The 24,204-nt window shown below is 40.4% G+C and overlaps 2 protein-coding genes across 2 annotated transcripts in view; one reads left to right on the top strand and one right to left on the bottom strand.

The window, feature by feature from the left end:
- RSPH10B (radial spoke head 10 homolog B) overlaps window positions 1-23,594 on the top strand; it is a 61,548-nt gene extending 37,954 nt beyond the window's left edge. The window contains exons 21-23 of the mRNA XM_075011270.1: window positions 1,087-1,282; window positions 3,185-3,418; window positions 23,510-23,594. Of these exons, the coding sequence (XP_074867371.1) occupies window positions 1,087-1,282; window positions 3,185-3,389 (401 nt within the window). The 3' untranslated portion in view covers window positions 3,390-3,418; window positions 23,510-23,594. The remainder of the gene's footprint in view (window positions 1-1,086; window positions 1,283-3,184; window positions 3,419-23,509) is intronic.
- The window catches only part of CCZ1 (CCZ1 vacuolar protein trafficking and biogenesis associated), a 29,264-nt gene continuing 8,979 nt past the window's right edge, over window positions 3,920-24,204 (bottom strand). Inside the window, exons 7-15 of the mRNA XM_075011271.1 lie at window positions 23,550-23,725; window positions 21,946-22,027; window positions 19,305-19,366; window positions 18,029-18,140; window positions 16,993-17,026; window positions 16,426-16,543; window positions 8,938-9,096; window positions 7,426-7,553; window positions 3,920-5,401 (exon numbers count right to left, since the gene is read on the bottom strand). Of these exons, the coding sequence (XP_074867372.1) occupies window positions 5,346-5,401; window positions 7,426-7,553; window positions 8,938-9,096; window positions 16,426-16,543; window positions 16,993-17,026; window positions 18,029-18,140; window positions 19,305-19,366; window positions 21,946-22,027; window positions 23,550-23,725 (927 nt within the window). The 3' untranslated portion in view covers window positions 3,920-5,345. The remainder of the gene's footprint in view (window positions 5,402-7,425; window positions 7,554-8,937; window positions 9,097-16,425; window positions 16,544-16,992; window positions 17,027-18,028; window positions 18,141-19,304; window positions 19,367-21,945; window positions 22,028-23,549; window positions 23,726-24,204) is intronic.

Below are 24,204 nucleotides of genomic sequence, written 5' to 3' on the forward strand. Positions count from 1 at the left end.
CCAGGTTATCCAAAATTTGGATAACTAGCATATTTAATTAACTGGCATCCACTCTGCTGGTGGCTGTCCAGCCAGGGCCGGCAAGTGGGGCCAGGATGGCTGGTGGCTGTGGGGCCGGAAGCAGTGGGGCCAGGGCTGGCTGCCTGGTTGGGGCTGTCTCTAGGTTGAACTGGCAGCCGCGAGGTCAGGGGCCAGCTGCCTGGTCTGCAGTGGCAGCAGTGGGGCTGGTGGAGCAGGGCTAGCAGCCCTGCTGCAATTTTTGGCACATTTGATTCTCTGGCACCCCCAGAGAACTGGGGGTGCCAATAATAGAACTTCTACTGTACGTTGCTTCAAAGGAAGGATACTACTGTTAAAAGGGCAAGTGCCAGCAGGAGTAAAATTGGTCTCATCAAGCCATCAGGATTTTCCCCACATCCTTGGACCATGCTGTCTCCTCACCAAAAAAAAAAAAAAGTGCAGAAAATGATGGTACTTGCCTGGAAAGATGTTGTGTCCTGTGGGACCCCGTACTTGCAGAAGTGGAAAGGGGATTTGCCTCTTAGAGGAGCAGAGTCTGGGCTCTGTAGGAGCAGCTGAAGACAGTATTGTGTGCATGGTTTTGAAGCCCTTCTGACCCACCACACTTTGTCCAACCTCATGATCCTACTCACCTCTCTTGTGTATAACAGCCATAGAGGGTGGATTGCTGTAGCAATAATTTAATACTCAGCTACTACATTTGTACTGGAATTCAAGCAGAAATAATTGATGGGTTTCGACTCTATTCATGACCTTCCAGAGCAGTGGTCAGCAAGTCGCAACTATGCAGCAAATGGCGTGATGATGATCCTATAGTTTACCCTATGTGGTGTTTAGGAATACTTCCTCCAGCTCCCTTCAACACTATGCAAAGGAACAAACCATATGCCTCATATGAGCCTGGAGCCCAAGACCTAGCAACCTCACAGGACACTTATTTTGGTAGCCCTGTCAGAATTCCAGAACATCCTGCCTAGGGAAGAGCTATGGTGTATTAAAATTTAGAGTGAGCCAAATATATTAAGTAAATTAAAATACAATAAAATATAAATGGTTCTGTTACAGATAAATTAGAAAAAGCAAAAAGTGAACAGAAGGAAAAACTCAATCTGTGGCTTAATCAGATGTACATCTTCTTTGTGAACAAGTTCTTTCCTGCCTACAAGCATGCTCAGGTCGTGAAGGAAAACATAGAAGAAAATAGGAAGCATGACGCTGAACTAGCGGCACAGTTGAAAATCAAAGAGGAAGAGGAAGCAAAGTGAGTCTTAATTCATTTGAAAGCTTCACTTTACACCTAGCAACATGTAGAACAAGGCCTCACACAAATGCTGTGGTCTTGAAGATTTAGCATTTGGGAAATTGTCACTCTGCTCTTTGATCATCACAGACACTAGCTACTTTGGAAATACTCTATTGTACGACTGATTTATACTGTGGAGCTGACAGGCCACCGTAATCAAGGGCTTTTTATTTGTCATAGAATATTACTCCGGTTTCCCTCAGAAAGAATTTGAGGTGAAAGAGAGTGTTTACATAAGTGCACAACTCCCACTGGTACTTAGGGCAAGGCCTTGCATAAGAACTGTGATTATTTTCTTCTTTTCTGAAGTACATTTGATCACTGTTTCTGCCTGCAGGAGCTAGTCTCAATTATCCATGCTCCTCACAGTCTGAATATATCACAGAGGCCCATTGTCACGAGGATTTCACATGAGATTTAACATATTTAAACCCCTCAATAGAACTCAAAACTACTTTTGATGCCAGTCAGTTCCTTGGGGCTTGGGTTTCCTCGGCAGAAGAGCTTTTTCCCAATAGCAGTATCTTCAACTCACAGAAAAGATGAGTTTGCGGGCCTGTAACCATGTTCTGCATTGCAAGGCCTGTGAGCCACTGACAGCTCCCATGGACCCTAAGTACAGCTCTAGTTCCCTCTAAGCTATCTTCACACATTAACAAACCATTATCAATTGAACTCAGGCTTCAGGAGGAAATCCTATTTGAGGCGCTCTGTGCTCCAACAGTTGTTTCCAAGTTCAAATTGGCCAGATATTTTTGCATAGCCTTTGCTTCTATGGCATAGGCTCATACTAAGACTTTGTATGTTGTGCGTGATGAGAAGTATTAGTCTTTCCTTTCAAACAGCCCTCCTTGTTCATGTGTTTACCTTATCCTTGCTGCACCTGAGCTCCACAGGCTTTTGGAACATCTACCAAGGAGTGAGACTACTGTAAAGAAGGGCTCTTGAGACAAGGGAAATTCAAGTAACTTTTGGGTACTTTTTCCACCTATGCTGCCCAGCACTATTCTACTAGAATGTTAGCTTCATATGCCCTCTCTCCTGGAGCTCTAGGAAGTAACTGCCACAACTCTGCTCTATAGCCCTTATTATAAGGGCCAGCCTGGCTGCTCCTTGTTGCACCCCCTCTAACTGGCTATCTCCTGCACAGCCTCCTTTGGGCTCTGTTAACCCCTTATGGGCCAGTGTGGAGGCAGACACCCTATCACACAATATAACCATGTGAATGATTATTTAAAACAGTTTCGCTTGCAAGTGTTCATTCACAGGTGCGAGCTAAATCCATAGATTGTCCACACAATTATACAAGTTTAGTCAAATCAGTGCAACTTTGAGTGGAAATAAGCCCTTAAACCAACCTGGTAACAGTTTCCTGGGAGCTTCACCTTCTGCATAATCAAAAAACCTGACTGGAAGGTACAGAGAGATAGTGTTTATGCTCTGCACAGAGTGATATAGGACTACTGTTAGGGAAGCCTACCTCACATATTGCATACCATTCAAGAGTCAGAGCAAATTGAGAGCTAGGGGATGTCTTGTGCTAAAAGATAGTTGTTCAGAGAACCAGGATCACAGGTAAATGATTTTTCCTTTTAAGAATGTGGTTGAGTAGATAGACTTGGATTATGCAATGTTACATGAAGCCTAACAATAGCTGATTGGGAAGTAGCAACTACACAGAACACACAATTTAGGAAAAGATTAAAGGGATCATATTTTTCATTAGGTAATTCAGGCTGCAAGTAATTACAGTCTGGCTCTATTTACTTGAGCAAAACAAAGTAATTTTTAGCTGTGATAAGTTTGAATGAATTTACTACCATGGTAAACAGGTATAAAATTTTGTTTGTGTGAGCTTAGGCTTATCGCCATAAGGGAAGTAGAAGAAGCCAAAAAACAAGAAGCTGCTGCAGCAGAAAAAGAAGAGACAGATAATGGAGTGGTTAAAACAGAGCCAGCGGATTCAGCTACACAGCTGCTACTTCCTCCAAAAGAAGAAGTAGTAATTCTGCCCCAGCCAGCCATTAGCAAGGTGTCTGCAGGTGCGAAGAAAAAGAAAAAGTAAAGTAGGCTGATGGTTGTAATACTAAAACTGTAAGTAAAGTCTGTAACATTCTTAAGGAATTGGGTTTTTCGTTTTCAGGTCTATATAATTTAATTATAATAATACAGTTCCTAAGAAATGAGTGCTAATAAAATAATTTGTATTTGTTTATATTAGAGGGCAATTTAACTATCCACAGTCTTCCCACACATCAACTACTGACATCCTGAGCCCCCTAAAAATTGCAATGTGGTTATCTAATTGTTTGTTACAAAAAATGTGTGTAAACATTTGAACACACAAAGCCATTCCATAAATGTATCATTTTAGGAGAAATTTTTCTATTACAAGTTAAAGGAGCATTAGCATTTCAGCTTTGTTGGTTAACTCTTATAACCATGGAACTACATAGTCTGAATGGAATTTAAACCTATCCAGCCAGCATCTGGTTTTTACTTATTCACCTACTTTATGTATGCTAGCCTGTAAGGAACCCAGATATTTCACTCAGAGTGCGCCTACACTTGCCAGCTACTTCGAAGTAGCGGGCACAACGTCAAAATAGCACACATCACGTCTACACGCGCCGTGTGCTATTTTGATGTTGAAATTTATGTTAGGCGGCGAGACGTCGAAATCGGTATTCCTATCCAAAGATGGGAATAGCACCTTACTTCGACATTCAACATCGAAGTAGGGCGTGTGTAGACGATCCATGTCCTGCTACATCGAAATAGCGGGGTCCTTCATGGCAGCCATCAGCTGAGGGGTTGAGAGACGCTCTGTCCTGCCCCTGCAGGGCTCTATGGTCTATGGCTTCTGGCTGCTGCAGTTGGGGCTCCATGCTGTGTGCACAGGGTCTGCAACCGGTTGTTGGCTCTGTGGACCTCGTGCTGTGGAGGCTGAGTGTTTCTGGGAGGGGCCCTTTAAGGGAGCAGTTGCTCTTGCCGCAGAAGGGCTAGTCCAGCCTGTGACTCTGCCCACAGTCTTTGCTGGCCCCGATGGAGAGTGCTTGTGTGTGTGGACGCTCTGCATTTCCTTCCGGGGTGGCTCCTTTCGACGCTCCCTGTCGCTACTTTGATGTTGAATGTCGACGGCGCCTGCCCTGGAGGATGTGTAGACGATACGCCTCGAAGTAGCCTATTTCGATGTTCTTACTTCGAAATAGGCTACTTCGACATAGTGTGCTAGAGTAGACATAGCCATATAAAGTAACTTTTTGGGCCCAATCCTCTATCAGGTGACTTCATTGGGATGACTACTAAATAAGTCCTGGAATATCAGGCCCTTGTCCTTTTCAGTGTTAAAGCAGCAGGCTGTGCCAACTTATATGGGAGAGGAACAGGTTGGTTTACTTGTGTAGTTTGGAAGAGCTGGTGCAGTATAGCTTTTGCATACTGAGGGTTCTGAGACTTCCATTTTAGGTAACTTGGTCTCCTTTACTGTGGGTGCCAGCTAAAGCTCAGATAACAGGGTTAACACTTCCCTGCTCTTTTACATGCTAGTATGTGTAAAAAATATACCCTCCCCCTACACATTCAGGTCCACAGCATCTGATGAAGTGAGTCTGTGCTCACGAAAGCTCATGCTCAAAACTTTTCTGTTAGTCTATAAGGTGCCACAGGACCCTTTGTTGCTGCATTATGGAAGTGAGCACAAAAGGGGAACAAAGGGCCCTTAAAATTGTAACAATTATTAATTTTATTTTCCAGTAAAATATTAAACATAACAATATCAGAGAAATGGAATGGTACAGTTGAATTAGACTTGTTTTAATTAGTTTGCACATAAATATTTTAAAATCTAAAAATCTTATGATCAGAGTTTACAGCTTCAGTAGAAATTTGATTCTTACAAAGCAAGTATTGCTTTACTATTGTCATTATTCCAGTCAATAATATGACTAATAACCTTTCATGTTAAACAAAAGTGTTTCTGACATTTTTAGATCTTTTCACTAAATCAGCCCTTTGCAGATCAATCCAAGAAGAAAATATTATTGAACTGTGTGGCACAAAGTTTCTTTACTTCTTCTGTTTAAAAAAAAAAAAAAGAGAAGAGAGATTTCAAAAACTGTACACAGCATTGCAACATATTATATAAACAAAGATGACTTGACAATGCTTAACAAAATGGTAATTGTATCCGTGGGAAAAATTACATTGTTGGGGCCACAAAAATGTTTTCTGCTTCTAAAAAATAAACATATTTGAAGAGTATCTGGGTGCATACCAAGTTTGAACTTATATTGGCAATAAGAGAAGCGTGGGTCAGTTTTGCTCAGCAGACCTAGTTTGAAAATTCACGTATCAGTCTTTTCAAGCCAAATATGGACTTTGCATTTGAAAATACAGAATTGACATTTAAAGTCAATTGCTTGGGTTGTGCATCTTGTAAAAACATGAAATAATTTCTGACAACAGCAGAAAAGCCAGCTTCTAGCCTATTTCCACAGAAAGAACTTAAGAGCTTTGATTGTTAAACAAGTCTTGCTTAATGATTAGAAGAAACATTGATTAATCAGTAAGGAAATTGAAATAAGTCTCTTGTGCTCTCCTACTGCCTTCTCACAGTGGAGATTCATTTTCTGTACAACGTTTTTAAGTGATTATTCTATAACTGCAGAACTACAATTATAATCGTTCTGGTCTAATATTTCTGCACAATGGATATGAGCCTAAAAGGTGGTCAGAACTCTCACCTTCGTTACAGTTAAACAGATATTAAGGGTGCTGAGCATCTTGCTTGATCAGGCTCTTTTCCAAAAATCTAAATTACTGGTTTTGGAGCCCAGGGTTACACCTAAAGGAGTCTCATGTTTATTCAAATTGAAACTAATTTAACATCAATTTAAAAATCATTCTTCCATTTCCCCCTCCCACCCAACTACTGCTGGCAGTAATAGCTAGGATTCTGTTTCACTTACACTAATCCTACTCTTCTCCAATTTGTACACTTTTCTGAATGACAGCATTTTAGATCTAGAAGGTTTCATTTTCCTCCATTTCTGTGCATCTTACACACAGAAACAAGGAGAGAGAGAAAAAACAATTATGAATAGGGAACGAGGACTGTAAAACCACAATAATGACAGGAAGCTGAGGGGCAGATATAGAAACAAACTGCAGGTTAAAAACCTATCTAGTCCAGCACTCTTGTCCGGCTGCATGCATCATCTAGTATGACTTTAGTTAGCCAGATGTCCACTTATCATGGCTGTGGCCATGTTTCCTGTGGTCCAATAAAGTTTGTTTACAGCCATCAGTCTCTGTTTAGCTGTAATTTACCTCTGTCTATCTTCCAAGAGCCCAGTATGCAGTGAAGTGTTGGTAATGCTGTTAGACAATATTGACCTGTGGTCTGGCAAATTCTCATTCATTTAGCACCAGCCAGGTCCCAAAGATGCTACATTAGAGAGGTTCAACCTGTATTTTCATCTCGTAAAAATAACCTATCTAGTTTTCAAGTTGATTTTGCAACACAATATTCTCATTTTTTATCTAAATGAATTGGACTATGGGTAATGCTGATACATGTTTCAACATGTATTTGACCTGTCAAATAGCAGCGCAAAGTGAAGTAGAAAAGCATTTTTGGAGGAAAAACAATATTTTAATACTAATAATCTTAATGACTAATTTCCTTTGTGAACATATTGCCTTGGCTTATACAAGACAAATTCAGAAAAGTAGGCATTTTAAGCTCCTGGAAGTACAATAAGGGACTTCATGTATTAAACACTCCAAAATTAAATTTCAGCAGAACACTCCCATTAATGTCAAGGAATAAGATTGTGATCACTGATTTCACTGTTAAGAACAGCTGCTTAAAGTCTGCTGAATATTTATGATGATTTAGTTGCCATGCAGGAACATGGAAGAGAGATTGAAAGCCTTAGGTAAGCTGGTCTGGCCTAGTATAGAAAAATCCCATACTAAATATATCTTATTTAAAAAAAAAAAACAACACCCTAATAAAATGCACTGATAAGCATTTTAGTTACACCAACAGTATTTAGCAAATGGCAAAAATTTTAAAAAACACCAAAAAACCTTACCATTAACTTCAATTAGGTTTGCATTTTTTTGATTCAAAATAACATACAGTTCCCGTTGATCAGACTTTTTCCCAACCACCCAGTAGTCACTCATTGCCTTCACAATGATTTCCTCATCCTCATCAACTCTGAAAGAAATTTGACAAACCACTCTTAGGACCTGTACCAACATTTAAAAAGGGGACTTGATAGGCAAAATAATTTACACTGCAAACAGTACTATTAAAGTCAAGATCTCAAGAAATAACCAGCAAATAGAGCCATTTTAGTAACTGTTTATCTGCTCTCAGGATTATGAATAAAGTAGATATGAACGGAGTAACTTCTCTCTCAGATTGCTGTGATGCACATATTTGACAGAACATCAGAAATGAGCAGGTGTGCAAAACTAAAGAGACAAAGACAGCAAGCCAGTGCCATGGGGGCAATATTTGTCTATATCTGACAAAACACCCAATATTGGGATATCTGATCATCCTAATCTCACAGTTTATTCATGTGCAGGCAATATCTTGCAGCCCTCTTTTCTGTTGTACATGAACATGCTAACTTCTCTGAAAATCATAAGCTCTTACTGCTTATAAAACTCTCCTTTTTTCGGCTGACCACCTGCTAAGCTAGTGTTCCCCTATTTAGTCTCTCTTTCATGCAGTTTTGCACCTATTTATTACCTTCAACTTGTGGCTTGCTTTCTTCAAGAGCATTGATAAGAAAAGAGCATGAAATGCAATAGATTCAAACCACACATGGAATATCAGAACACCAAACACAGGCAAGTTTGATTCTATCACAGGAGAAACTAATGCATTTTTTCAAATTTCAAATAAGTATTTGTATTTCGTGTTTTATTACAACCACTATTCTATAGATTTTAATATGTTAATTAGTAAGCAAATGTAGGATAACATACCCCCAAAGTTAGGTTTCATTCTGATGGCTAATAGAGACTGACTGAAACATAAGGCTTAAATCCATTCCAGAACTGTTTAATAATTACAGTAGAGTCTCACCATTCACCAGGATTTTATGTTGAGAACCCTTGCAAATGCTGAATTTAGCAAATATGGCTCCCACCTGGAGCCCAGCTGCCGGTGGTCCTGCCCAGAGCCCCAGGGGAAGCAGCCACTCATCCACTTGCAAATAACTGAATTCGCAAACATTAAGTTTGTGAATCTTGAGACCCTACTGTATACAATCTCTGGATATCCACAGGTGTACGTAGTCCTTTTTGAAATCTAGCCCAACATCTCAGTGACATGAAAATTCATGAGAGAACCGGGCCAGAAGGATGGGACAGGACAGACATTTCACTATATCAAATCAGCTACAATGAGACAGATAAAAGAAAAGTCTGTTCTGTATTATATATTCCCCAATTTTATATATTCAGGAGAGAGAGAGAGAGAGAGTGTGTGTGTGTAGAGATAAATGAAAAAACAGGTAAATTCAGGAGATGAACACTGCTAAAAGCAGCGGCCTGCTTTACAGAAGGAGAAATGTAAATAAAATTACCTAGTAAAATCACTGTTGATATCACCTAGAATCTTCATGAGATCAGGGTGAACAGATGTGAGTGATATACTCGGCGTTTTCCTCATGTGAATTGTACTTTTCTCTGCCAAGTTCATATGATTAAAATAAATAAACTTAAACTGAGGTTCCTTCTCAGACCTAGAAAAACAAGTTAAAGCTGATAGTGACTAAGTGGTCTTTGTGAAAATCACAGTCAGAGATCACTAATGCATGCATGACACGAAATCCAGGATGTTCCATGGATCTTATCATCATACTGAGACATTGTGCACACATTACTGTTAGGTTTGGTAGAATTTGATTTTTACTTTTGCTTATAATTTTGACCATTTGTATGTACCATTTACAAACATGTAAAGTTTGGTTTTTTTTTAAACACTTGCTGGGAATTGAGGGGTGTGTGTGGGTAAAGGACTGGGGTGAGGGCAGCACTGGGGCTGCAGTGGACTCCCTGCACAACCAAGAGGCCCAAGACAAAAGGGTGTACATTAAGGAGGGAGGCTGTGGCCCTGGCTCAGCCAAGCAGAGACCCCAGGCCAGGACTTCAATGAGAACCATGAAATTCTGGACACAAAGTGCTGCTGGACAAATCTGACCAACAGATGCAGCTATTCAGCAGCAGGGTGAGCCCCCCACCACCCCAGCATGGTCAGGTCCTTCTATCTTCCTCACCACATCCATGGCTGGGGGGAGGAGTAATCTCTGCTCTGCCCCACCAAAACTGCAGCCTTCCCCACACCTTGTGCAATCAGGGATTGGGTGTCACTAGCCCGGTGGCAGCACAGGGGCCCTCTGCAGCCCCACCGTTGCAGGCAGCCAGAGGGGCAATGCCGTAATCCTGCCAGCTTTCAGTGATCAATCTTTTTTAGTTGATTTACTGACATCTATCAATTTGAATCAAATCCTACCATGCCTAACTACTTTTCAAGACCCGGTTGGCAGGTTGTTTTTGGATAGCCATTGAAATGAAAAACATGTATACCTCCAAAACACTGACACCGTAAGAGAGACCTGCATGAATTCCTAGTACAGGCAACAGAATAAATTTGTCCATGTAATGGCACTGCCTGCTGTTACTGGGATGCATCTACTGTAGGGGACATCAGAACATCTCCCTTTCTCCTGCATTCAGAGACTTCCACTAATTCTGTGGGTTCTCTCACTGGGCCCATGATTTCACACCATTGGTTGCTGGGTGTGTTGGCTACCCAGGGGGGTGAGCATATAGACAGTGGCTGCTTGGGAGCAGGGATGCCTGCCACTCCCTCAAAAGGAGTCAGCTGTTGGCTGGGTTGGGTGCTGTGTCACAAACTTGTTTTTATAAGGGATTCCCCTAGAACTGCACCAGTTTTTCAATGATTGTCGTACGTGGAATCAGGAATGCTTCCCACTTTTCTCAGAACGGCCCAGCCCACAAAAGTTCTTCCACTCTCCCTGGTGAATTTGGGCATGAAATGATCTTACAGTTTGGTAAGTCAAGACTTAAGTTTAAATATCTGATATTGCTTTTGGTGGTGGCTTCAACAATTACTCAGTTAAGGTATGCTGCAGCAGTTGGCCCTCAGATTACACACTAAATTGTTTGGAAGTCTGTCTCATCTGAGAGGCTGTGGCCACACTTGGTCAAAACTTCGAAATGGCCATGCTAATGGCCAAATCAAAGAATACTAATGAGGTGGCTGAAATGAATATTCAGCGCCTCATTAGCATGCTGTCGGCTGCAGCGCTTCAAAAGTGCTGCTTTCAAACACGCACGGCTCGGCTCCACGGGGGTCCTTTTCAAAAGGACCCTGCACATTTTGAAATCCCCTTATTCCTCTCAGCTGAAATATGCGGGGTCTTTTCGAAAAGAGCCCTGTGTAGCCGAGCCACACGCATTCGAAAATGGTATTTTCAAAGCGCCGCAGCTGGCAGCATGCTAATGAGGTGCTGAATATTCCTTTCAGCATCTCATTAGTATTCTTTGATTTGGCCATTAGCATGGCCATTTTGAAGTTTTGGCCAAGTGTGGCCACAGCCTGACAGTTTACTCACTATCACCTCAGCAGACCAGCAAATGGTTCAAAAGTCTGAATATCTTGCTCCCTATTATATCACCCAACTGCATTAATGTAAAAGGAACCATATAAGGCTATCAGGGCACCGCAACATTAAAATTTAAGGGAGAGTTAATAAGATGAGCTTCCTTGGCCTTAATCTCTCAATGACATAAGCATTTAATACTTCAATAGATTGGCACCCTTGCAAGTATATTTTAGTTGACTCGCTGCAATTCTGCCTGTTCAGTGCAGCCAGCACACACCAAAGTAAGTTTGTATGTGTGTTTGCTATGATTATCTCTAGACCAGCAATACTGTCAGAAACATGACAAATACGCCTTTTGAAGAAAATATTTAGCATGGTGAGAAAAGTTATAAGCATCTCCACTCTTCCCCCCACTCAAGTCTGTAGTCCATAAATCTTGCCTGGGAATTCTACCCTATTCTTATACAGAGCTACCAAACAAACCTTTTGTGTGGTTCAACTGATTCACTGTTTGAAACATCCTAAGTGCTAACTTTATCATCCTAAACACAATCTTTATTTTTATTAGCCTGACAGCAGTAGACAAATGACACATGTTGAAGGGAATTTAAAACCTAAAGATCAAAATCCTTCAATTTAATGTGTCTGTATACACTAAGCCGCTTCCTTAAGTCTCTATCTTGTAAATGTCCACAGCTTCTCTCTGTTGCCATCATCCAGCATGTACTTAGAAGAGGGCTGACATCTATACTAACACAATTAATTCCAGTCACGCTATTGTATAAAACAGCACTTTGCTTTTAACATAAAACACACATCAAAAGGAATTAGGGAAAATATAAAAAACATCATGTAACATCAAGCAGTGATTTACCGTGGGTTTTAAGAGTTAGACAGAAAGGAATGAAGACTTCAAAACCAGATTCCCAGACCTTTATACCCTTGAAGTGTTTCTTGAAAGATGGCATCAGTATTATTTTGTTATCTACATTTTTGAGCTATTTTGAACGTTGTCATAGATGCCCCACTTTAAAAAAAACATTTTGTCCATATTAAAATAAATCTGGAGGGTTTTTTTTTTTTTGAGAAAGTATTGAAATTTAGCAGAGAATGGCCTTTGTACCAGTGATGTGCCTTTTGCTGTCCCCACAAAGATTTGTCCAAATTGGGCTAAGTTACTAGATGTATTCACTTATGTTCAAAAGAGGCTTAGATTTTTTACAGCTAAAGTCCCTGAAGATTCAGATGTGTACTGGGTACACTTCAGTTCAGAACTGAAGAGCCAATGCTGGACTTTCCACACCATTGCAGCTCTGTACCATATTGGATCTGGGGAGATAAACAGAGAGCAAAGAGGCTTTGCATCCTGTGCTCACAGTGACTACCTCCTGCTGGGCACGAAGAGCACAGAGAAGGAAGCTGTCTGACTCAAATGTAGATAAGAGCTGGGCCTGCAGTGAGGTAGAGGGTAGAAGACTTGGACTGAAGTCTGGCAGAGTTGAAGGGGAAAGACTGGGACTGGCAGGACAAGACCCCAAGAAGCTGGGAGATGAAGAGAAACCATCTGGGCAAGAGGACTAGCACTTGGAGCCACGAAGGAAACAACAGGGAGTGGAAAGAGGCTGTGAGCCAGTAAATGGAGGAACAGAGGTAAGGGAGGCATACCTGATGTGGAAACAGGGCGTAGGGGGAAAAAATGAGATTGGGACAAAGAGCTTGGGGTTGCATGTAGGACACAGATAGGACAAGAAGCCCAGGGAGGGAGACTGAGACTTGGGGCCAAGTGTGGATGGGGGTTGGAGGGTGAGAGGGTGGCAGCAGCAGCAACAGGAGATCAGTGAAAGGGAGGGAGAGAGAGACTGCATAAAGAGCAGGACATCTGCATTAGTTACATAAGGAGATTTGGGGCAAGGGAGTCGTGTGTAAAAGATGGAGTAGAAGGTGTCAAGCCTGGGGGATAAGGGGGAACAGGCAGGAGGAAGTGCATACTTACTCGGCTCTCTCCATCCAAAGCCTATGACGGAACCTGAGTGTCCTCAGACTCACCATTCCTCTGCCAACAACACGTCTAGGTAACATGCTGGCAAAGGGCCCCATCTCCCTCTAATGCTGCTCTATTTACAAGATGACAATGTACTACTGCTATCTGTTTCTCTGGTAGCTAAAGCAACACGTGTCTGAGTGGTACATCCAAACATTCCAATTCTGCTGATCATCCATGTAGTTATCAGTAGATGCCACATGATGGAATTTGTTTTTCCAGCTTGCTTTATAAGAGACACAGGAAATCATGCACACACAAAAAACCCTATGCTAAAAGAACATTACAAGTTGCAAAGTCAAGCACTGAACCATTAGGAAATAAGGTAGACAGCCTGTGGGAAAAATAATATGTAATTAAAGACAAGCGTAATGCAATAGCCCATGAATTAAGGTTTCATAGGCAACCTTAATTCTGGCATCTCCTAAGTCCTGAATGCTTGACTTTGCCTGAACAAAGTTCTTTTAAGGTAGTTTCTTGCGCATACATGATATGCAACATACTGGGAGCAATTATGTCATGCACTGGCTAAAGTGCATTCTGATCTGTTCTGCTGGATGAAGTGTAAAATGTGTAGCCGCCACCCCTGAAAGACGGATCTTGATAGGATAAAGCTGAATACAACTCGGAGGTAACAGATTCTTCCTGAGCTCAAGCAGTAGTACTGCTCCTTCTGTATATAGTATCAGTATGACCCATATCATAGCATCTGGGTGTTGGATACATACGAAGGAATTTGTCCTCTAATGCCTCTGGGAAGTAGGCAAGTATAATTATCTTTTTCTACAGATGAGTAACTGAGGCACAGAAATATTAAGCAATTTGTCCAAGGCACCAGACAGCCTGTGGCAGACTTAGAGGCCAAACTGAGATCTCCTTTGTCCCAGCCTTGTGCCTTATACACAAGAACCAAAAGGTCCCAGGTTCTGATCTTGATAGTGCATATTGCATTGTCTGCGTGTGTATATCCACAGATATATAATACACTGAGTTACACAGCCAGTATATTTATCTAAATGGAAAGCTCCTCACCTTCTCTACTCACAAACATAAATCTCATAGCCCCTATTTAGCTAAATGAAAACTCGCATCCCAGGGTATTTTTAATGCCATATATACACACACACCAGCCCAGTTTGGAAAACCAAAGTCTCAGAAAATCATGGGTACATTTTCTATGGAGTCAGGTTGTTTTTGGTGTGTGTATGAGTCCCAGGGTGACCAGCCTTTAAAAGGAACAGAATGTGTGTGGGACGAGTGCACCTATGACTTACTTCCTGCTGCCCACTTGGGCTTAAGGGAGGGCACCTGAGAGAGCCAAGAGAACAGAAGGACTTACAAAGGGAGAGAGAGGAGCAGCAGCTGCTCTCCTCAATCTCCCTGAGCTGAAAGAAGTCCACAGGTAGCAACCTTTCCCTTGCTGTGCTCTTCATTTGACCTTCAGCCCAGCTGGGCAGCAGCTAACTAGCCCCAAGTGTACCAGTCTCTGCACCTACTGGCAGTGGGATGAAGGTAGGAAACTGGAAAGGCTCTTTTATGGGGTTAACCTTTGGGGAAGATATTCAAGAACAAGCCATCCTCATGCATTTTTTCAGTGGCAATCTAAGATTCATTAACATCAGCTAAAAATGGTCAGACAGTGGACTGATCAAGACAATAAATGTACACCATGTAGCCAATGCAAGAAAATCCTCCACTCATTGTCTACAAATGAGCGTCTATTGGTGATGCTGGCATTGTGCAGAACATTGAGAGATCAGAGGATTATCTGCCACACCTATATCCTGTTTGTATGATCCATTTAGAATTCTAGTCTTACAAAACAACAAGCCACCACATGAGTGGTACTTCTCTAGCAGTTCCACTTGTTCGCAGGAGGAGTAGAGGAAAGTGAACTGAATAAGTATAGGCAGCATAACAGGCTCCTACAACTGCCTTAGCCAGGCAACTGGGAATTCCTCCTAGCAACACAGAGAAGGCATTAGCTGCTCTACGTGTCATGCTATCCCCATCTGCCACAGGCATGGCCAGAACATTGCTGAATCCCAGCAACTCCAGCTGATGTAATGGTACTATGGTGTCAAATGTTCCCCTGATGTCTCAGCAATTAGCAAAATAGAAAGGTGGCTTAAAATGCCTCTACCCTGACCGCAGCTGGGCCCTACATTGAACACAACTTGACTGGATATGAGGATGGGGCCAAAAGCAATAATCTGTTAGCAAAGTCACAAGTCGGGAGCCTGAGGAAATCAGCCTGTCAAGTCATTATCACCTTTACCTTTTAAATAAAACCTTCTGGGGTCCTACTGCTGCAGCAGCCTTTGGGTAAGAATATTTTCTAGTAAAAGGCACCAATAAACTGCTTATTTTGTATATCTAAGACCCTAAAAGATCAGGTAGCACAAACTTCAACAATTCTGTTTTTTCCACTCATTAGGAAATCAAGGTTAAAATCTCCCTTCTCAGCTCCCTCTACATTCTACTGTCCCCCTTGCAAAAAAGCTGAGACAGAGATTCCTCCAGAGGTCACAGAATCTTCTTTTATTTACACTCTTAAAAATGATCTGAAGAAGTTCCAACTACTTTAGGTGCTGTCCACATTAGTTCCAGAACAACGATAGCTGCAGTCAGAGTGCCTGTTCTAATCCCAGTGTGGACAGATAGGGCCTTAGAATTAAACACCAGATACTTCAACCAAGGGCAATGGGGAAATGCACACCTCTTCAAATTTGGAAGACACTAGAAAGAGGAAAAATACATCCTAGTTCTCCTTCTCCTACTGTAAAAGATACATCAATATCCACTATGCTGCTGGTGTCACACAGCCCAACAGAACCCTCAGTGCAGACTAAAAATCGACTGCTGGGATCAGGTAACTTCTGTTTGCACATGTAAAAAGATAGCAACACTCCACAGGAACTGCCTGACCACAGAGCTGAATGACTGTCAGTTCTCATTATTTGGAGCAGGCAGCATATTCTATAGTTGTTGGACTTTTCCTTTCTATAATTTGCAGCTTTTTTTTATGCTGGCTAATAATTTGATACTTTGTTGTTAGGTAACAACCAGCAATTATAAAATTGTAAGAACTAACATGGGTCAAAAGATCTTGACAAAAGCAATATATATCTTCACCACACAATAACCCTCATATAATTGTTACTTTATAAAACTAGTGCAGTTCCCCCATGGCACCTAAATATGTGACCATGAGTACTCTATAAAGATCTAAAATACAGATGCAAAGGGAAAACATCTTAGAAGAGTTACAACATGCTAATTCAGAGAGAATGCTCTTAAAGTATGGTTTCATATTGTTACCCTTTATTGAAGCAGTCATTAAAATAGACTTTGAGCTACCTGATGAAGGTTTGCAATAGGAACATAAAGAGAGTACAAACCCTGATATCCTTTTGTTGATGTTGTATTGTTCACATATGTCTGATGCTAATACTGTGAGTTGAGGCCCAACAATGCTGTCCAGTTTACGGCAAAAATCCAGTGTAGGCTGCATTGAGGCTATGAAGCAGTTTTAAAAAGATGATGAGTTTTTTTCCTAACAGTACATGAGGTCTATACTATTTTCTGCCAAAAAGACAAACATATTCTTTTGTAGCTAATTTTAAACATTCATAAGAATCTTGGGCCATATTCTGCTGTCAGTTACAGTTCTGAAATCTCATCAGCATCCAAGGGGCAACCACAGAGTAACTGAGGGCAAAGTTTTGTCCCTTCCGTCAATCAAACAAAACAGTTTAAATAGTCAATTAACAGGTTGGTGAAAATATCCACATAGAACAAATTAACACACAAGACTATAATGAATGAATAATTTGCAATAGCACAATCAAGCTAGATATATGTTTGATAATGTTTTGGTAGGGAGATTGTACAAAAAAACCAAAGTTGTCATAAGAAAAGCATTTAATCTTCTTAGTTTATTTCAAATCATACAAGTCTATACCTACCGTCAATCATAAAACAGACTGCCGCACTCATGGCCTGAAATAAACCAAAACAAAAACATTTATAAAATAAGTTTTCTTCCATCAACTTAACCAATGCATTCACAGCAAGAGTCATTTTGTATGCCAGTTAATTTTTGAAAATTCCTTTAAGTCACGGTAAAGTTAGAGTGTTAACAGTAACACATTTGCTCCCATGAGCTGATATTAGATACCTTATTTTCCATATTACTTCAGCTCTGTATGAGGTATTTACATCAGCTATTCATGAGGACTCTGAGAAACAGTTTGCTTTTCTGCAGGAACTAAAATACAACCTGGCTAGGACACTGCCTATACACAAAATTTGCACTTAAAATCTTACTAAAACCTATAACTAAAATCAGCTTTAAAATCCATTTAGTTAAACCAGTCCTAACCCACACATAAACCTTTTCACAACTGGCTCCCCTTGATTTAGCTTAGCGTTAGGGGTAGGGATTTTAAATGGTTAACCAGTAAGCATACCGGAAAGCATGAGGTTTACTGGTATACTTACCAGTTAACCAGTCCTTACTGGTGAATTCTGGCAGAGGCCAGCTGCGCTGGGCCAGAGCAGCCCTGGATGCACAGGAGCAGGCGGGCCAGATGACTGGACCCCACAGCCATGACAGGACCAGCAATGGGACCCCATAGCTACAGCCAGGCTCAGAGACAGGCTGGGCGGTGGGCCCTGAGTTAGAACAATTAATTGGTTAACCATTTTAATGTTCATAGTAAAGGGCTCAAGAAAATACTGCCTTTTGACTTCATAGTTGGTAAGGCTACCTGGAGGACTTTTGCCAAGTTTGCATCTTTTGGATTAAACCAGAACCTCTAAAAGAAACGCCCAAAAAAATCAGAAAAAGGTTATTTGAACTTTTAAATTAAAATTTTCACATAGCTCCCTGGATCACTGTTCTGGTCCATGCGTTTTCTGCATAGATTCATAAGTACACCACAGCAGTGTTTTCCTCTTGTTCTGTATTCATACTATATTGGCATAGAGAAAGTTTGGTACCTTATAAACAATTAAATGAAGTTCTTCATAAGTGCCATCTGTATTTACAAATATTCTGGGGAATCTGCATTTTGCTTCTGGATCATTAAGATTTAAAGGTCCAGTTAGAAACCTAAATGTAAAAATTAAATAGGATAGATATAATTCATGTTTATAGTCAATAACAATTCATAAGCACATGAACAATTTTCACATTTAAATGCCCCATCACCACTGTATTTGACCATATGTCCATGCCAAATTACCACTTTTAAATTAACTGAAAAACTTAAGTCCTGTCGTTCAAAGACTCTACTCACATGAGTAAACACTGTTAGAATGCACAGGAGGGTTCTTTTAGATCAAGATAAACAGTATTTTGTAATTTAGGACTGAGTTGTGAGTGATCAGTTGCATTTCAACCGACTTTCCTTGATCACAAATAACTACTGTGCAGAGGTCAAGGAACCAACTGTATTTACCAACAAGCCCTTAAAAAACTACTGCAAAAATTAGCATGCTAGTATCAAAACAACAATGAGATAGGGAAATAAGAGCAAACAACATGCAAAGATCAGCTGAACCCAATAAACCCTCTGGTAGCTTTTAAAAGGAACACCTTATCAGGGATGACTGCAGAATGCCCACACTGGTACATTTTGCTCTTCTGCTCCTCAGTGATATAGACACGAAAAACGTGGCACATTTTGCAAGACTGAAGTAAGCTAAAATACACCCTGGCTTGCGGGGTGGTGGGAAATGTGCCGATACTAAAGACATGCAATACCCGACACAAGGATTTGTGATTAAAGAAAGCCCAGTTCGTGCTCTGGAAGCAGGAGACTAGGAAGCCATGAAGGACCCCGCCTTTCATTCAGAATAAGGTCACACACTGGCCAAATGCAAAAAGTCTCTTATTGAGGCACTTAGCATACTAGCCACTGCAAGAGGCAAGTCACTAGACAGTTTGTCATTCTGTTCCTGTCTGACCAATCTTACTGCTTGGTGGAAAGGAACTGGAGGAACATTAACTTACTTTCTGTAGTGCAGTTAGCATGTTGCAAGAAGGAAATGGGTAGGCAGTAGCTCTAAAGCAGGTTTTTCACATCACAGGCCAAATTCTACACTGACTTATCCTCTGAGCAACCCCATCAAAACCTGTGGGATTATCTGGTTGTAGAAATTAGCTCCAGGAATACATTTACACTCCTACCTCAACAAACTGTTCTATGGTCCAAAAGCCTAGCTTTACTTCTGAAGGGAAGAAGCAATATAGAGTATGACAGATAAGAACTACCTTCCGTAGTGTTGTAGATTTCCTGGCATTTCTGCACGTATTGGGGAATCTCTTCCTGCTAACTGAAAACAAACAGGAAACAAACAGCTTGGAATATTTTTTTCCATATATCTTGGTTGTATAGGAGCAAAAGAAATTGTCCACAATCTACAGACTGCTTATTGTGTGTCACTTGCTAGGAAATATACCATTATTATGCATGAGAGGGGCAGTATATTTAGAATATTACACATTTTGGTTTTATTAATTTGAAAAAGTTCCCCAAGTTGTTTTAATTTTGATGTATTGCTCTTTTAGTGTAATTTTATGGCTCTTTGCATCATGGTAGTTGAGCAGACACTGATGAATTTATCTTCACTCCACCATAATCAGGCTGATAAATAATTTCACTGTGCATGTAGGAAACTGAGGCACAGGAAGATGACATGAGTAGCTCATAGTTAAATCAAGGGTCCGTGGAAGATCCAGAAACTAAACTCACACTTCCTAGCTCCTAGTCTAGTGCCATAACTACAGGACCATCTTTGCTTCCTCATTAAAGTCTTTACATTTCTGCATATTAACAGTGTCATAGGCTGCATCTCACATTGGTAAAGCTGTATGCAAGGTGGTTGAACTACCTTTTTTCTAGGTAAAACACCGTTCACTAGTCAACTGTCCTAACTAAACCCCTTAAGAAGACCTCTCAAATGTTCTCAAAACTGCAGTTTTATGCAGACATAGTTCAGTATCCACATAAGGTTTCTCCAGTTCTAATTTTTAATTACTGAACGTTCTACATTTCTTTTCTTTTTGTTTATAGTCAAGTCTCTGTACTTGCAACATTTTTGTTGAGTGCAGGGAAGTGGTTCCCTTTTGGGGTAACTGTTGTAACCTGCTTCACAATTTGAATTTTTACTGCTTTCTAGAATTCAGGTTGTTTTCTGCTGTGAAGGGAATACTGTCCCCTTTTCAGTTGTGAACACCAACAATGACATCCAAGAGTCAGTTAAGCAGCCTTTTTGAAACTTCCCCACGAGATAGACTCGGCTACCCCAGCTCCTGCTTTCTAAGTGATGCCAGTAGTTTAGACCGACAATGGACCAAAATAAAGCAGAATCTGTAGTTTTCTGAAAAGCTCACATGTATCATTTCGAGAACTTCACAAGAGCTCATTTAATTCACTTATGGGAGGAAAGATGGTCTTGTGATGAAGGCACAAGAACTGGAGTCTGGAGACTTGTAAAGTAACAATGCAAATTATTACTGTATACACGCTCTTCTCTATACCCTGTTAATATAGCCAAATAAATTACATATTGCTTATTTGTATATTTTTTTCTCTGTCCATCCAGGCAAGGTTCTAACATGTTCCCCTCCACCACACTGTGCTGGCCCCAGCACAGGGTCCAGCCCAACCTCCCAGCAGATCCCATTCCCACCCCCCGCCTCCCCGCCCCCCCCACCATCCCCAGCCACCACAGGGCTGCCACCTGGTTCCCATCTCCCCGCCACTTAGGATTTCAGCTCACATTTATTACAAGAAACGCATAAGTCAAAATCATGTAAGTCGGGGGTCTACTGTAGTGCCTTTTATATTCCATTTAAACTAAAGCACTGTACTAGAAAAAAAAATTACAGATTTGGAGTGCATCAACTGAATCGCCAACAGCTCAAAGTCTTGGAATGAACTTCACTGAAAAGGGAATGTGAGCAAGAATCAGAGTCTGTTCCCACTACTTTGCATGTCCACAGCAAATCCCATTTGAAAAAGTTAACACACTCCATAAATATGTATGAATTAAGCCTTCCAACAAATGTACATAAATAAAGAAGCCGATATCTATTGTACTAGAACATCAAGGCAGAAAAGTGGTATGAACTACTCAATGTCACACAAGGTGAACTCAAGTTATTGGCACCTAAGCTCTGTACTTGAACTTTTCTTAGAGGCTTTGTGAGATCTTTAGTATTCCATCTGGCCAGTCATCAAAAGTGGCAAAAACAGACCTTTCATTAAGGCTTCATATAAAAGACAGCTTCTTCCTGAACACCATACTGTAATATATTAGTTCGCTATGTGGTTAGCATTTGGCATGATTGCAAGACTTGCCATAGGATTAGAATCCAAGATGGTCTGACTTAAAAACTAGTGTTACTAATTGAACTGTACTCACAATACTATGATAGTAATATTTATTCAGATTTCAATAGACATACCTAAGGAATACCTGCCCTGGACTTTAAGTACAGTTACCAGCTACTAAATAAGTATCACAAAACAATTAGAGAACCTGAGTAACAGCAGCTCTCACCCTGGCTACCTGCCACCACCAGGCAGCAAGCCATTACAAAACAATTAATATTACAGTCCTTTGAAGTCCCCCCCAAAAAACCAACAAGCAAACAAACAAAAAAAACCAACCAAACAAAAAAGCACTCCCAAAAATACTTGCTCAAAAAGAAGGATTTGGGAGCTTTTTGCAAGTCACATGTATGAAGATTTAATTCCTAAATTGGAGAAAGCACTTTCAGAAACTTCCTGCCTTCTAAATCAAGGGAGCTCCAGCTCATGCACTCAACTGACCTATTTATATTCCCATAGTATATACAGTATAAAAAAAAATGCAAAGTTTATGTGCTGTTAAAAACATATCCATACCTCTGGCTCTATGTGCCGGGGAAAGAGGGATGTTGTGAGATATTTGTACAAAATTCTCATGTCATCTTGTTCCAATCCACTCCTGGAATATCAGAGAAACAAAAAGTTAAAATGTAGATTCCAAAGCATGAAAAGCAATTTTTCTGCGGGTCTTACTCGTGGCCAACATCTTTATAACCTACAGTTTGAGAGATCACAATTTAGAGCATTCTGGGAGAACTAAACTCAGTTCTCTTACATGACACCACACTAAATTCTTTCATACAAACAGTCCTGATGTATGTCTAATTTTTAATACAATATTTATTCTCCTACTATACTAACATATGCAGGTTAACAAATAGATAAAATCATCAGTTATAAAAAGTCTTGTCCTAATTTATGAATCCATATTTGATTTCACAATCAAATTATGTTCACTAAATACTGGAATCGAGATAAATAGATAGAGACTAGCATTTTAAAAATATTTTATAAATTATTTCTCACCTAAACACTGTACATATTCTCTCTCCTCACTTTTGAACAGTCTTTGAATACGAAAATATGACCCCACACTGTTTAGCAAATGTGTGTCTTTATGTTAAATATGGGTTGAACCTCTCTAATCAGGCACCCTTGGAACCTCACTGGTGCTGGATGAGAGAATTTACTAGACCATAGGAAGTCAGTATTGTCTAGCAGCATTGCCAACACTTCTACTGCTTACTGGGCTCTGATAGACATTTAGGGGTAAACAACAGCACAGAACACTGAGAGCCAGGACTGGTGGCTGTAAACAAACTTTCTGGGATGATAGGAAACTTGGCCACACCCATGACAAATGGTCATCCAGCTAACTAAACTCATGCCAGATTACAGATGTTACTGGATGAGAGGGTTCTCTGTTCAACTTGTAGTCATTTTAGAAATTGTGACCTATGCTCTTATTTGCAAGAAATTCTTTGTTTATTTTTCTCTATGAAACTGTTCACTCTCTAGAGCGTTCACAAATGCCCAAGAAGGATCAGAGCTGCATTTGCAGTGAAATTCTAGCAGCCCTTATAGGTCTTTCTCATCTTTATTTTCTACAACAGTAGCTCTTATGAAAAGAGATGGCTGCAGATAATATGAGGTAACATGTTACAAAGATGTGGCTAAAAATTCCAGAAAGGATTAGTCCCATTGACTTTAAAGGGACCACTCCCATGCTTAAAAGTCTGCAAGTGCTAAAGTATCTTGCTGAAACAAAGCATAAGAGCTCAGTAAACTAACATATGTTTAAAAAAAAAAAAGTTGAGAGATGCTCAACACAGCACCTTATTGGTTTTAAGCTTCTTACTCATCCTGCCAAAGAGTCTTCCTCTTTTCACTGATCCCACATGTGGAGAATCTAGTTTCACTTATCATCATCTCCTCCCACAACATGAAAGGTCTTCCTTGCAAGTGGAGACTCTTTTTGTTCTGGGTCTGTATAGCATCTAACCCAATGGATTCCTGAGCTAGGACAAATACCCAAAGGCACCCTATGAAAATACCTCTACTAATAAATACAGTAATGCTATTTATTTATTTTACAATGCAGGTTATTTTCTCCCTTTCCTACCCATTATTCTGATACCTACCAGATGAGCTGATCATTGTAGAGAAAAGCAGTATATTTGACTATGTTCAAGCTTTCCTCCATCCTGTTAATAAACGACTGGATTTTCAAGTAAGTCATTTTATCCAATGGAAAGAAGCTGATTCCACAAAAGACATCCAGCAAGTCGCATGACTGTAAATGCAGTGTTTGCAAGTACTGATGGAACAAATATAAAGGAAAGGAAAGGAAGTTAATGGTTTTCTCATTATTTAAAAGTTACAATAAAGCCTCTTAAATTATCATTTTAACATACCCTTTTCTGCATTAACTTATAGGTGCTTTTGTTATGTCCCAAAACCTTAAGTGACAGCCTATATCAGGCTGCATGGTGAGACAATTATTTGAGTTATTAGTTCACAAATCCATTTTGGGAGCACAGAGCTAAATTTTATTTGAACATCTTCAACATGATCAATGACTACTAGGAATCTTTAGCTTGGAGCAAAAAGATGTGCATAATATCTTGCACACAAATAAAAAAACAGGTTTCCTGCTTCAAAGAGCTTATAATCTAAGGCTCCAATCTTGTAAATTGTTCTGTGTTGATCACACCATACCAGTGTGTGTCCCCCAATTACTTCAATGGAGTACTACGCAGGTGCAGAAGACCACTTGCTTGGAATAACTTACACAAA

Source organism: Carettochelys insculpta, chromosome 16, assembly GCF_033958435.1.
Source record: "Carettochelys insculpta isolate YL-2023 chromosome 16, ASM3395843v1, whole genome shotgun sequence".
In the NCBI taxonomy this organism is placed as follows: domain Eukaryota; kingdom Metazoa; phylum Chordata; order Testudines; family Carettochelyidae; genus Carettochelys; species Carettochelys insculpta.